Source organism: Danaus plexippus, chromosome 7 (genome assembly GCF_018135715.1).
Source record: "Danaus plexippus chromosome 7, MEX_DaPlex, whole genome shotgun sequence".
NCBI classification, from domain to species: Eukaryota; Metazoa; Arthropoda; class Insecta; order Lepidoptera; family Nymphalidae; genus Danaus; species Danaus plexippus.
Window position 1 is genome coordinate 1777295 of NC_083541.1, and position 15691 is coordinate 1792985.

General features: G+C 36.7%; 1 protein-coding gene across 1 annotated transcript; it reads right to left on the reverse strand.

Moving 5' to 3' along the window:
* Positions 1–6386: 6386 nt before the first annotated feature.
* LOC116770520 (chymotrypsin-1-like) lies at positions 6387–9677 on the reverse strand. The gene is made up of 5 exons (XM_032662023.2): positions 9565–9677; positions 8221–8434; positions 7799–8030; positions 6784–6963; positions 6387–6536 (listed from the first exon to the last, which is right to left on the reverse strand). Exons 1-5 carry the CDS (start codon positions 9611–9613, stop codon positions 6387–6389), a joined length of 825 nt encoding a protein of 274 aa, XP_032517914.2. The 5' UTR covers positions 9614–9677.
* Between the last annotated feature and the right edge of the window lie 6014 nt (positions 9678–15691).

Here is a 15691-nt window from a genome sequence, read left to right on the forward strand (position 1 = left end):
CGCTTTAAGGTATCTGTCGGCCCGTGTGTTATCTAAGTATATTGGTTATATGTATTATATTGAGTACTCTAATAAGAAAATTGCAATTATATATATTCTTAGAAACAAGGTAAGAATTGACTTTTTAAAAAATAACATTCGATACAATTCCACTGCAAATTTATTAAATTTACACAAAAATAAAAACAATTCTAAATGAATAACTTTCAACTATCTTGATTTAAACTAATCGTTAAATGAAATCCGAATATAATACAATCGAAAGATTTAAACACACTTCGAAAATCTACTAACGACTAAACTATCACACCAACGCGCGTTACGAACGAAAAAAGAGCCCTGATGTCCTCTGACAACGGCTTATATGTCGTTTGAGTCTCTCCTACCCTCTCATATTCCTACATTGATTCTCTTCTACCCTCTCATATTCCTACACGGCCTTTCCTGACATGAGCACGTCCCCGGGCTCCTTTGTGTTTAACTTTCTTGACGTCCAAAACGTAGTATTAGCACCAAGGGCAGGAAATTCTTTTCATTCGCACTAGACGTATTCAGTTTTGAATGTCTTGACATTCCAGACGGGCTTGATTGCGGCTCAGTCCCCTCCACAGGCAGGTCAACCTCCGGAGGCAAGTTGGCGTCATGACACAACTCTTCTCCCTCATTGTCTATGTCTGAAACTGAGAAATATAACGGCAGAAATCTTTTCGATTTTTGATTTAACTCAACAGTAACATCATGGTTAACGTCAATGTAAAGTGAGCTAAACAAACATAGCCCACACAAAGTGGTTGTAAAACATCCCAATAACCAACCACTTGGGGCGGGACTTGTCGGAAGATCGCCCCCTCACACCTCGTCAGAGACCCACAAGGAATTGCTTGAGGCATGACTTGGTGTGTGTGTGAAGGTTATTATAAAAACATGTTCCAAAACATACCATCTGATACAGGCAATGTTGGCCGACCAACATCCCATAAATAAACTCATGATCTTTTACAACCACAGCTCGATAGACAACTCACTATCAAAGTCAAGCTTCCGAACATACTAAATTAATTCCTAACCAAGAGACCAGATCCTCAGGATAACGTATCCGATGCACTCCAAGATAAACAATTATCCCAGGCCTATGGTCCCTCCTGGGATAACCGAACCCGATGCACTCCAAGGTAAACGGCTATCCCAGGCTCAACGTACCTCTTAGGATAACCGGCCCGATGTACTCCAAGGCAAATGGTTATCCCAACCTAAGCGTCCCCTCCGGGATAACCGGCCCGATGCACTCCAAGGCAATCGGTTATCCCAGACACAACACCACTTCTAGGACAACCGGGCCCGATGCACTCCAAGGCAAACGGTTGTCCCAGGCACAGCGCCACTTCTGGCATAGCCTGTCCGATGCACTCCAAGACAGCTATCCCAGACCCAGAGATCTAACCTCTAATACAGCGTGTCCGATACACTCCAAGACAAACGCTCACATCGTAACAAGTAACTCATGTCTCCTCGCTTTAACCCCAATACATTTAGAGATTTGTGTCAAAACAAAATTAAAATAAATAACACAATGGGATTAAGTTTCAATAAAATCTCAAAAGGAGTTTTAGTCAAAATTTCAGGCAGAATAAAGCAAATACCTCACCATCAAAGAAAGCAGAACACACATCGGGAGTCCATTCTCACTTCCACGGGACCATATATTCCGCAGCTGCTCGAGTCGATTTGCCATATGAGCCAGCTAACATCTGCAGCTCATATCGGCAGTGTGATAGTGTCTTCATAACCCGGTATGGTCCCCGCATACATGAGTCCAGCTTCCTTGTTGACTGAGCCACCTTGCTAACAAAAAGTAAGGAATTTAGTTCAAAAGAGTGAGCTGTTTACGTCTCTAGTTAGCATAGGCATCTTGACGAGTTTAGTTGGCACGAAGGAGTTTAGATGCCCTCTGACGACTCATTTGACGAAGGACTTCTCGATTACCACTTGAGCCTTCAACAGTAACGTCTCGTATCAAACTACGTATGAGCGGTGTGGCAGCTTCAGCACCTATAAGCAGGTTTAAAGCAGAATATTGAGTTGTCTTGCGTTTTGTTATGTTTAGGATCAGCTGTAACCTCAACAAAACAGCTGGCCAAGTCCTTGACCCAATTAATAAAATCAGTGCTTTGAAACATTGAAACATGCGTCCCCGATCAGTGACAATTAATTTTGGAGTTCCAAAGAGAGACACCATGGTAGTGAAGTGTTGCTTTAGTTCGTCAGTGTCTTGTCGGAACATGGGATACAATAAACAAAATTTTGAAAACGCGTCTATAATAATAAGTACATGACGGTGACCGTCAGTTTCTGGTAGGGGGCCCAAGGTGTCCATATGGACTGCCTCAAATGCTACGTCTGGTTTTCTCCCATGAATGAATGAGCCGTGAAAGAGCACGAGCTACCTTTTTATGAGAAAGGCAAACCAAACAATGGGAAATGTATTTTTTTTTTCTTTGCAAATGTTCTCAACCCTGGGAACTAAAAGTGTTTTGTTATCAAGTCTACAGTTTTATCAACCCCTTGATGATTATGTTCGTCGTGAAAATACACATAAGACAGTCTATGGCCTTTTGGAATATAACAACAAAAATTAGGATTTTCACCAATAGGTGAGAGCTTGACTTAAAGGATGTCATAACGACTGAGGTTTAACTGCCCATTCACCAGTTTTTGTTTTAGAGAGTGAGTTTTCTCGTCAGAAGCCTGAGCAACTTGCGCCCAATTTAGCGGTCTTTTAATGGTACATAAGTTAACCGGATTGCGGCTAAGATAATCTGCATGGGACAAAAAACAACCTTTTCTATATTCCAGGTTAGAATCGAATTCTTGGAGGTATACCCACCACCGAGCCACCCTTGGCAACAAGTCTTTCTTACGTTGGGTAAGTTTTAACGCGTTACAGTCAGTAACCACGATGAAGTGTGCAACCACAAGATAATGCCTGAAATACTCTAATACCTTAATCACTGCCAGCGTCTTCAGTTCGTACGAGTGCTACTTCCTCTCAGCCCCCTGAGTGAGTCTACTACAATAAGGCAGTACTCGTTTACGATTTCCCTTATGCACTCTCATCATGACGACTCCATAACCAATCGAGCTCGCATCTGTGTAGTATTTCTATTGGCAGCGTAGGATCATAAACGGCGAGTACTGTCTCACTTGTAAGACAATCTATGATGTAGTCACGAGCGGCCTGTTTTTCAGCACCTCAATGAAAGTTAATTTTTAGTAAGTACCGCTATGCAAGCAGCCCTTTGGGCAAACCCAACTATATACCGCCTAAAATAGCTAGCTAACCCCAGAAATTGCCTTACTTGCTTAAGATTTTTTTTGTTCGGCTGAATCAATTAAGGCCCGCACTTTCTGACGACTTGGCCTATCCTGACCTTTACTAATCGTACGACCCAGGTATTCAATAGTGGTAGCTAAAAACGAGCATTCCTTTATTATTTGCTTTTCAAGCAAATCTGTTATTATGTCACGACCACGGATCGTTTCAGCGTGTGAGAGTTGATATGACCGATTATACACAGGAATGCTGGATTTAAGTTTAATTGACATGCTACCTATGTTTACGGTTGATGTAGCAGTTCCCGTAATCAAGTACCGAGAGAATTCATTAATTATCCTCTTAGTAACCCTCTCTAAATAGTTACCTACCAGAGGTGTATCAATTGTCATCGAAACATCAGACTGAACAATCATCACCATTAATTCATAAAATATGTGCATGATTCGAGCCTAGATAACTTAACGCCCTCACTATTTGATAAACTCCCTGATAACCGTTCGATTTTGGGTCTCTTACTACACAAAGCTTCTTTTTGCCCCAACTGCCCACAGAAAAAGCACCTGATATCACTCAGATTACGTTTACGTGAATACTCCAGAGATCGTCTATCTGTCGTAACGTTTCACAATTCCGAACGCGAGTATAGTTGTCTCGAAACACTAATTGTATTTGGTTTAACATAGATCGAAAAGAATTCGACTAAATCATTCGGAAATAGTTTAGCATTTGTCGCCGTAGCCCTAATATTTGGATCAATGACACTGCGAATAATTATAACCGAAATAAGCTCCTCATCGAGTCCTTGCACTATACGTAAGCAAAGTATCGACCGGCGTACATATTACGCGTACGTTGGATAGTGATCGGAATTCTTAGACATAACTTCAAACAATATTCCAGCAAAATCTGGTACGTCAGGACATAAAGGTTTGAATTCTTTCTTAGAATTGGTCCAACTACGGTAGCTAGACACCCATTTATTGAGCCAAGATTTCGCATCCCCTAACAAACAATTTCCTATTCGTGAAAGGCATTCTAAATCATTCCAATTGTTTAAAACTTTCGCGCAATCAATTTGTATGCACTAATCGTCAAAATTGTGTAGATTTGGGTCAAAGTTCGAAATATAGTAATACCGAGATTTTTCAGCCGTACTAATTGATCTGATGGCACTAGCAATGCAATCGGTAACACTCGCCTGTACTAATTCCAACGGTATACCCGCGTCGCCTACTTGTCGTGATCGAGCGAGGTCTCGGATCCTGATGATGATAACATTCTGAATGGTAGCTTCACGTCAAGTCACATGCGTCGGAGAAACCAGATGCCCTATCGACGATAATTCACGCATTCTATAGGGTACACGACGATCGGAAACGCGAGATATATCGCGGACGCGCGTTGGTGTCTGCAACTGTCGTGATGACTGCCTATTACAAACGCTACCGGGCGTCAAACCTTTGTAACGCAATTCCTCATAGTCGTGTGAATTCACCGACGCGCGGTGCGGCATGGACGAAGCCCTTGTTTTCGCCTCTAACGTTTTAAGACGAGACATCATTGCCTCCATATCAAGTCTCAACATGTTATTCTCATCAAAGGATTACTCACGGGAACTATTACCCTGACTCTAGCTACGATCACGACGAGGATTACTATCAAGACCACTGCGGCTACAATTGCGTTCACGTTCAGACATTTTAATAACAAAATAAAATAATTAAATAAGTATGATCGCTAGAAATTAACGTATCAACAAACAAACGCAATAAAAGCTTACTCACCGCTTAATCAAAGTAATTAACACAAATTAATATTCTCGATAATAACGTAACACGATATTTAAAATAACTCAGTGTCTAAAAAAAAGTTATAAAGAAATATTTAATAAAACACAAAAAAAAATAATGTGTGGGTAAATTGAAATAACAAGGCCTTACCAAACGGGGTTCTCAAGGTACGTATCGCACTTCTGATCTTAGAAACAAGGTAAGAATTGACTTTTTAAAAAATAACATTCGATACAATTCCACTGCAAATTTATTAAATTTACACAAAAATAAAAACAATTCTAAATGAATAACTTTCAACTATCTTGATTTAAACTAATCGTTAAATGAAATCCGAATATAATACAATCGAAAGATTTAAACACACTTCGAAAATCTACTAACGACTAAACTATCACACCAACGCGCGTTACGAACGAAAAAAGAGCCCTGATGTCCTCTGACAACGGCTTATATGTCGTTTGAGTCTCTCCTACCCTCTCATATTCCTACATTGATTCTCTTCTACCCTCTCATATTCCTACAATATATATATATACTTGAACATCCGGTCGACTATTATTTTAATTAATATCTAAGATTGAGTTGTTTCTTATAAGAATATTTTTCAACCTTCCGAAAGACTAACTATAAAGAAATAAATAGCTGATTGTAAGAAACTCAAGAAAACTAACTTCTCTATCTCTCTGAGCTATCTGTCCTTGGAGTGTTTGGAGTTGTCTTTGAAAACTTCAATCAAAGAAATCCTCAGCCTTTTTTTTTATCAGCACGTTAACTTTCTGGAGCCAGGAGACCATGAACATTATACCGCCATCCCCGTCACATTGTCTATAGTCACGCTCAAAGGAATATATGGCTGTAATTTAATAAAATAATATATATACGAATATTTGGAATTTAAAGTTTTATTACCGACTATAACAATTTAATGTTCATACACGGTGTTAAAAATATTTTGTTTTCGATAACAAAGAATTAAACATAACAATAACATTGCCATTACAATAAACAGTAATATGTCATTACAGTCACAATGAAGCTTATTGTATTGCCTAATTAAAAAAAAATTAAAAAAATGTTTTGTCCTTACATGAGGATATATGTTACTAACTATTTTAGGTCAGTCAAAACAAAAAAAAGGCATTCAGTTCAGTAATTAAATAGATGATTTATTGCGTATTCTTTATAGAAAGTCGTATGATTCCATAAAAGGTTTCGTATTCTATAAAAGACATGGAAAATATTAATAAATAATGGAAACTCTATAGAATTGTGTTTTTTTGTATCCAGGATTTGAATGCACTGATTCGTGTGTACACGTCCGGTACACCCTTTGCGCAGATTATGCCCCAAGACACAATACCGATTTGCTGTCTGTTTTCTTTGAGTACTAATGGCGAACCTCCGTCACCCTGAAATATAAAACTCATTGCCTTCATTGAATTTTAGGTCATTCTTTTAAAAATGGAATGCAATGAATTGTAATTTTATAAATGACTTCCATTTTCGCGCCATCCATTACTTTGACAGTTGTTAAAATATTGTTTAGGTCGTGTTAGTTTTTCCTAAAACGTCTCTAATTTGAAGACTACTTCAGGACGATTACAATCAGTATTTATATAATAAATTAGACAGAAAATATAATTTAAAGGTAATTACGTAACAAACTCCACTTTTCGCACTGTGAAATGCACAAATTTCAAGTTCTGGATTTACGTGGTGGACAGGCCTTTTGAGTTTTTTGGCCAGATCCGCTATATCCGCTGCGCATTCTTTGCCATCAACTATGTTTGTTTGAAGTTCCATTAACATGGTCGGCGATTTGAATTCCGTTACATTCTGAAAAACCATCATATTGTGTCATTACCAGCTCGTATTGGCCGATAACAACGGGATAATTCATATGAATTTTTATACCAATAGTGTAAGAAAAAACTTGTTATCTCAACCATTTAGCCGCTAAGTATATTTGAAATCTCTTGCTCTTAATCTGTTTGAGCCCGGGAGAGGCTCATTTGATAGCAAAAATTGTCAGCAGAGTGCCTGATTGTTTATAACAAGTCCATTACTGTTACTGTATGGTCGTACTAAGATTTAAGTTTTCATAATTGTAGAAATGATGAGTTTTATAAAATCTTTTATATAATTATTTAGTTTTAAGAGATTACTTTAAATTCTTCTGGCTATCGCTTTCTAGCGATAAGTACGCTCTCTGTATACTGTTTTTGTTTTATTTTAATTCAATGTTGTAAAAAATATAGTTATCATTGTCTTTTTGGGAAACTAAATCTAAATCGATTATATACGAAATATCAGTTAATAGTTTCAAAAATCACATAATCCTGTGGCAGTCCTGGGATATTCTATAATAGGGGCTGCATATTTGCATTCAGGTCTTAGATTATGTTTTAATATTAAAACAAATTTTATTTGATTTAGTTTCGCTAATTCAAGAACATTCTTTCCTCTTTTAAAAGAAACGACGAAGGTGGTTATATGGGATTCGTCAACCCGGGTCCGGATACCCAGTAAACCCTTGGCCCTCATTGTTATATTCAAGCGTAATATCGCTTTCTCTTGCCACCCTAGCGATAGTTCAAAAAGATCCATAGAATTTTAAAATCTAATAAATCGTCAAATTACAACGTCTTAAAGCGTCTTAAACTTTACTTACAGTCACTCCCCAACCGTTGACTACAGCAGCAACTTTGGCTGGTATGAAGTCATAGTTTAGAACAACAGGTTGAACCGCCTCACTTAGTTTCACCTCGGACGATGTCACAAGGATACTTATGTCATTTTTGTAAGTAAATATGCTATATTCTCTATGAATTATAACGCGAACAACGGAATAATGTGTTCCACCAGAATTCCAAAGATTAGTTCCTACAGTCCCTTGAAGATGACTGCAATATAAATATCATTATAATATTCAATTGTTTATTGCAAAAAACATCATGTGTTCACTCTTTGCTTATCGACAATTCAAAATTAATTATGAAAAATATGATAATTATTTCGTACAAGTGTAATTGGCTAATTTTTATTACTCGATAAAATAAAAACATTAGTAAAAGTAGAAACTTTCGGACTTACCGCCTTGACTCTCCTGTAAAGTACACGCAGCCAGCCGTGGTTAGGAAATGACGGGTGGTAATAAGTGAGGCTCCACATTGTAAAACCCTGGGCGCCAATCCGTGAGTTACTGCCACCATATAAGGGACCGGACCGGCGACCGAACTCTCGATGAGAACAGGATCTATATTACCAAAATACATAGACGTATCGACGTCCGAGTCCAGAGGCAATCCTGCAATTTAATTTATTTCAAATTATAATTTAATGTAATAACAATAGGTCCGGTTTAAATTTTTACGCGATAGAAGTGGGAGCGAGGCAAATCTCTCAACAATCTACTAAAAGACTTTGGCTTGTCCAGAACTAACATCATTTCATTCTTGGAACGTGGGTCGAAGGCAGTTCTAGTACATTCGTTTCAAATTTGATTAGGTAGAGAGAGGAGCTTGGACGGTGGAGGTGAGCGTTTAACGCGTAAGATAGGGGCCCCTTAAACATACACCTGGGTTAAAGTCCCAGACACTGTTGAAGCTCCTCTCCCTGCAACGCGATGGACCCGGCACCCGCACGGTGAATCCATGGAATGCTGAGAGGTTTCGTCTCTCTTAAAATACAAAATTTTATATTTATATCGAGATATTAAGTATATTATTTATTTTTTCACTGTCGTTATTGTAATCCGTGATTGCAAAATTTATTTACTATAACAAAATGCTCATATCATATTCTTTGTTATGCCGCGCAGTTTGGAGTGTACATAAAAAATATATAGGTTTTTTAGCTACTAAACTCATTAGTATATGAGAACGAGGCTAAATGTATATATTCATTATATTGTAGAAGTTACAAAAAAAAACTTTTCTTCTCTTGAAAAATGCTGTTAAAAATTATGATTTTGCTGTCCTTTTTCTTTCTTGTATTCCATAAATCATACTTTATTTATTTAGGAATATTTTCAGATTTGCAAAAACACCCTTGGCACTGTAATCATCCATGGCAAACTAGAAAAACTATTAGGGGAACCTTTTCCTTTCTTGCCACCGTTAGTAGATTGAATCTCATTGACCTCAAAAATTTATAGAAATATATAAGTCCCTAAATGTGTGGAGTAAGTAAGTCCCTAAGTAGGTGGAGCTAAGAAGCTAGTAACGTAATTTATAAGTTAGTTCTAATAAGGGTACAATGATTACTTAATTAAAACTAACATCAAGCTATAAACCATATTTTTATATATTTCAGTGCATCAAATTCTATTAAAAAAAACGAAGATTTCTGACATCCAAATTTACATACATCCATACGTATCTGATAATACATTGTAAAATACATAGAAAAATATTAATAAAGAGTAAATTATCTTACCATAGCTTCCCGCCAAAAGCAGAAACGACCAACACACAATCTTAATCATTTTTCTCTAATATTTTATGCTGTTTGTATGATCAAATAAACTCCTGTTATACCTCACACTTATGTGTTTACAGTTTTATATGAATACTTTCTGAATAGATAACAAATGAATTAATAACTAAAAAATACTTAACATTTTATGAAAAGTTGGAAGTATAAGATTTTTTTATTATTCTACTAAGTCTTTTCTGCGGATTCGTTCGTATATAATATCTGTGGTTGTGACATATCATGCAATCATTAGTAAACAGTAACCAAGACATCTATGTTAGTCGCCATATTGTACCAAACCACATAAATGTTTTAAAGAGATATATAATTGAATTGAATATATATATATGTATATTTAGGGAACGCACATTTACTTTGAACCGAACCTTAAAATTCCCGAACGCACCCGAAGTGACGTTAAAGCGATAACATCTGGTTTGCTCACTTTTACGCGGGAAAGTATTTTGTCGACGTGACTTGTGTCTTTGTAAATTGAATTTAACTTATTTAAGGTGTTTTGATTTAAGATAATAATGAGTTTGTACTAGTTAAAAGTACTGGCTTTATAAGACAACTTTATCTTTTTAATAATTTTGTTAGAAACCTAAATATATATATTAGCTTAAAGTTAATATATTATATATACAGACAGAAAAAATATTATGCAGTAGTTTTTATGTTACACGAGTCGTACCTAAGAATTTGCTATTACCATGTCGGCTTTCGACCTCTAAAGAAATGAAAACATTTGTTTCAAAAAAGAGACATTTATATATCCTCAACAAAAATATTATAATATTAGTAAGATTATTAAAAATTCGATAAAGAATCGCATAGAGATCATAAGAGGAATTAAATGCGCTAAGAGGGATTATTTAAAAGTGAATTTATTTGGACAGGTTAAGAATGAAATTATAAGTAATTATTAAATAACCTTTATGAAACATTAACTTTGAAACAAATTTTTGATTTTCTTACTGTTCACAATGTTTGAATTAGTACTATATTTAAAAATAGTACTTTAAAGATTACGGAAACTTTTTTGTTACCCAGGAAATATAACCTCAATAACGCATCTGTAAAACTTCGATGGACTTCTTTATAACTTGAGTCGAAAAGTCAAATTTTATAGAGAAATCAACGAAAGGCGATAAATAAAGTGTTTAAACATAGTCCCATCACCAGTTCAGGGTGCGACCTCCTTTACATTGATCTTTTGTGTTGAACCTTACATTTATGTTATGATTACGTGAGAGCAAATAGTCACATGACATGTATCATAATATACGGCAAAAATACTACATATTTCAAGATAGGAAGGAACAACGGATGTTGAATTCTGCAAAAGTCAAACGAGACGAGATACACTCGAACTGCCGTCACGAGTAAATGTTCTACGTTACATAAGCGGAGGGGAAATTTATTGAATCCCCTAAAATTGATGGAATATTTATAAAATTCAATGTAGATTCATATTTGTAAAAGAAATAGTAAGTCAGAGATAAGCAGCGAATGTTGTGATCTTTTATATTAAGGAACAAAAACCAACAATGTATGTATATCAGATTATAGTGAGCAAGGGGTCGTAAAAGTCACGGAATCAAAATGTACGTGAACATCAAGTTTTCCTAACTAAGTCTAACTAAGAGTAATAGTAAGCAATGCTTCAAATAAATCGTTACAATCGATGTAGCTATTAAAGCAACTGTAACTGACCCTATATGTTACATACGCTGAGCTAATAAATAATTATAATTATATACCTTTTAAAATTCTCCCCACCCGTTGATAACAGTAGCAACATTACCACCAATAAAATTAAAATTAAGAGTAACGATCTGGACATCTTTATTTAGTGTCACCGGTTGTGACGTCACAAGTATACCAATATCATTAGTTAAATGTTAAGCAATTAAATGAAACTAGTATTATTCGGATTTACTACGCGGATTTTATTATTTAAAAACTACATAATCCCGACGTTTCGGTTACTTTGCAGCAACCGTGATCACAGGCAGACGAGGTGTGAATGTCTGTCAGTTGGTCCTTGTTATTTATCATCTACCGCCATCGATTTCTTAATTTTCTGGCGTACCGCTCTGGATGCCGGCAGAATGCGCTCACGGTGTCTTGAGGTCCTGCGGTGTGGTTACGGACATGGGATTTTATATTTTTAAGAACGGGATCCCAGGTGTTTGATAGATTCCAGCCATCTTCTCTATTGAAATTGGGATGTTTTTTAATTTCAATAGCCTCGCGAATTAATCTCGGTATATACTTGTCTTCCCGAGCGAGGATTTGAGGTTTATCAAACCGAATGTAGTGGCCTGGTTTGTCCATTGTGTGTTCACACACTGCTGACTTCGACGCGCGCCTATTTTTGATGTCTGAGATGTGTTCCTTAACCCTTGTACCGATGCTCCTCTTCGTCTGTCCAATGTATGACAAGCCACAGTCACAATCGAGTTTGTATACACCCGCTTATTGCAAAGGAATGTTACTCTTGATTGGTCTCAAGAATTGGCTCACTTTCTTAAGTAGTTTGTAAATAGTTTTAATGGAAACCTTCTTCAAAATGTTGCCTATTCTGTCAGTAACTCCCTTCACATATGGTAGTATCGCAGGTTGTCGTTCAACTGTGGGTGGCTTCAGGTGGTTCTTGCGATGCTGGCGAGGCACGGGCAGGTTGCTGATGGTGAGAGCATGTTTTACATGCTGCAGCTCGGCCTCTAGGTGGTCAGCATCACAAAGTTGTTGGGCTCTCTGTAACAAAGATTTGCCAACGGTAGCTAACTGGATAGGGTGGTGGTGTGAGTTACCATTCAGGTACCTGTCCGTGTGTGTGGGTTTCCTATAAACAGTATGTCCCAAAGTATTGTCAGGATTCCTAACGACAAGTATATCAAGGAAAGCTAAAGAATTATTTGCCTCCAATTCTATAGTAAACTGAATCTTACTATTGATATAATTAAGATGGTCCAGAAAAGCAGATGTTTTATTTTTATTTAATATTGTGAATGTGTCATCTACATACCGTTTATATATTAAAGGTTTTATAGGAGGAGAGCAAAGGGCTCGCACCTCGAAGTCCTCCATGAATATGTCAGCGACAACGGGGGAAACCGGCGAACCCATTGCAACTCCATCTACTTGTATGTAGAATTCATCCTTCCACATGAGGTAGCCAGATGTTAGGCAATGCTTTAATAGCTCTGCATATTCTATAGGCATATTGTTATCCTTTAACTTACCTCTTACAATCTCAATGCAGTCAAGAACAGGTATACTAGTGAATAATGACTGTACATCGAAACTGACCATACTGTAATTGTCGCTCAATTTTAGGTGTTTTAAATCTTTGACAAATTGGTAGGAATCCTTAACAAATGACTTTGTGTGGCCCCGGAGAGGTGATAATATCTTTGAAAGAAATTTAGCCAGTTTGTAAGTGGGTGAGTCAATCTGGCTTACTATTGGGCGTAATGGAACATCCTGTTTATGGATTTTAGGTAACCCATACAATTTTGGAGGTTTTGCACACGATGGTTTTGTTTCTGTTAAAACTTTAGTTGTCGGGTCTTTGTTAACTTTTTTATAAATAGAATTATCCGAAAGAATTTCGATTATTTTATTATCATAATCACTCGTATCCATTATTACGGTCGCGTTCCCTTTATCTGCACGGAGGACAGTCAGGTCTTCATTGTTGCGAAGTTGTTTGAGTGCAACCGATTTTTGACGAGAGATATTTTGTCGAGGCAATTTGCTCCGGCGCAGAACATACGAAACATCCTGCCGGATTGCTTCAGACTCTTCTTTCGTGACATGATTTTTATGAAGACATTCCTCAACGTTACAGATAATGTCTTCGAACGGTAATTTTGATGGCACTGGTGCAAAATTCAATCCTTTTTTAAGGATCTCAATGGTTTCTTTATCTAAAGTTTGTTTTACACACACGGACAGGTACCTGAATGGTAACTCACACCACCACCCTATCCAGTTAGCTACCGTTGGCAAATCTTTGTTACAGAGAGCCCAACAACTTTGTGATGCTGACCACCTAGAGGCCGAGCTGCAGCATGTAAAACATGCTCTCACCATCAGCAACCTGCCCGTGCCTCGCCAGCATCGCAAGAACCACCTGAAGCCACCCACAGTTGAACGACAACCTGCGATACTACCATATGTGAAGGGAGTTACTGACAGAATAGGCAACATTTTGAAGAAGGTTTCCATTAAAACTATTTACAAACTACTTAAGAAAGTGAGCCAATTCTTGAGACCAATCAAGAGTAACATTCCTTTGCAATAAGCGGGTGTATACAAACTCGATTGTGACTGTGGCTTGTCATACATTGGACAGACGAAGAGGAGCATCGGTACAAGGGTTAAGGAACACATCTCAGACATCAAAAACAGGCGCGCATCGAAGTCAGCAGTGTGTGAACACACAATGGACAAACCAGGCCACTACATTCGGTTTGATAAACCTCAAATCCTCGCCTGGGAAGACAAGTATATACCGAGATTAATTCGCGAGGCTATTGAAATTAAAAAACATCCCAATTCCAATAGAGAAGATGGCTGGAATCTATCAAACACCTGGGACCCCGTTCTTAAAAATATAAAATCCCATGTCCGTAACCACACCGCAGGACCTCAAGACACTGTGAGCGCATTCTGCCGGCATCCAGAGCGGTACGCCAGAAAATTAAGAAATCGATGGCGGTAGATGATAAATAACAAGGACCAACTGACAGACATTCACACCTCGTCTGCCTGTGATCACGGTTGCTGCAAAGTAACCGAAACGTCGGGATTATGTAGTTTTTAAATAATAAAATCCGCGTAGTAAATCCGAATAATACTAGTTTCATTTAAATGAATACTCGCGAAAATCTTAGATCTCATTATGTTAAGCAATTAGATTATTATTTTTGATCAAATCATACGGTGCAATGAACACACTGACCACAAAGGTCTTCCTCATTATGTCAATTTAAGAAAGAACTTTAAAATATAAGGGAATAAAATTGTTGGATTTTTTGCGAGTGTTTTTGTAATTGGCTGATATAAGGGTACTGTGATTGAATATACCTACACTTAAGATTTGAAGTGTGCTATAATTTTATCGGTATTATTTGTAAAGTACCTATCTCTCTTTTTTTTTTCAATGTCCGATTCATTTTCATATTTTACTTCATTTCATATCATAGCCATTTCATTAAGTTCAACACGAATTTCTTTTTTTTCCAATAAAAATTTAGGAACCAATCATCTTGTAAGAAGTCCGATTTAACAACAAAATACATTGCAAATACGACTTTATAATAAGATAACAATTATGAATATATTTTATTAAAAACATTGAATATTTGTATCCGTCAGTTGAATTAAATATCTTCTCTTGTACGATGCATTTAATTGACCCTTATTTAACTATAACCTTGTAACCGATATTCGGCTGTAAATTCGATTAATAAGTTTGGTAACACAACGACCGGTTTGAAATAAACTGTGAGTGTGTGACGATTTATAATAAGGGAAGTTCATTGCCATTGAATATCTGGCATCATGTCATCATAGCGGGTGGATGTATCTTATGTGGATAACGAAATATATTTACAGAGTTAGCGAGTTAATCAAGATCTATCAAAACACATAACAATGAGCCTTTTATGTAAAATTGAAATTATCATTCGCCATTTTGCTACCACACTTATAAAAACATGTAATGGTAAATTTCAATTGAAAATGTTTTACAAGAAGAGTAATGTATGCATGTATTGTATAATTTATTCAGCCAAAGGTCCATTTAAATTCTCATATACAAACTCACCAACGCTATACTCACCGATTAAACCGAGCAGCCAATCTGAAGCATTCTTTAAACGTTTTAGAATGGTCGAAATTAAAACAAAAATGCAAATTTTGTATATTTTATTACAATAGATAAACCATATCATTTGTAAAGATAAAATATTTTTTTTTTGCATTCTTAACAACATTTACAGCACCAATTAAATTTTATTATTCGATATTATTACACTTAATATTTAATCTTTACATAGACTTTGCTGTTTTT

What these genes read in the sequence shown, in the direction of transcription:
- LOC116770520 (XM_032662023.2), bottom strand. Translation starts at nt 9,613, where the DNA reads ATGATTAAGATTGTGTGTTGGTCGTTTCTGCTTTTGGCGGGAAGCTAT. An exon ending in GCTTTTGGCGGGAAGCTATG is followed by an intron (nt 8,435 to 9,564) that starts GTAAGATAATTT and finishes ATTAAATTGCAG; the next exon opens with GATTGCCTCTGGACTCGGAC. An exon ending in TCAACGGTTGGGGAGTGACT is followed by an intron (nt 6,964 to 7,798) that starts GTAAGTAAAGTT and finishes ATGGTTTTTCAG; the next exon opens with AATGTAACGGAATTCAAATC.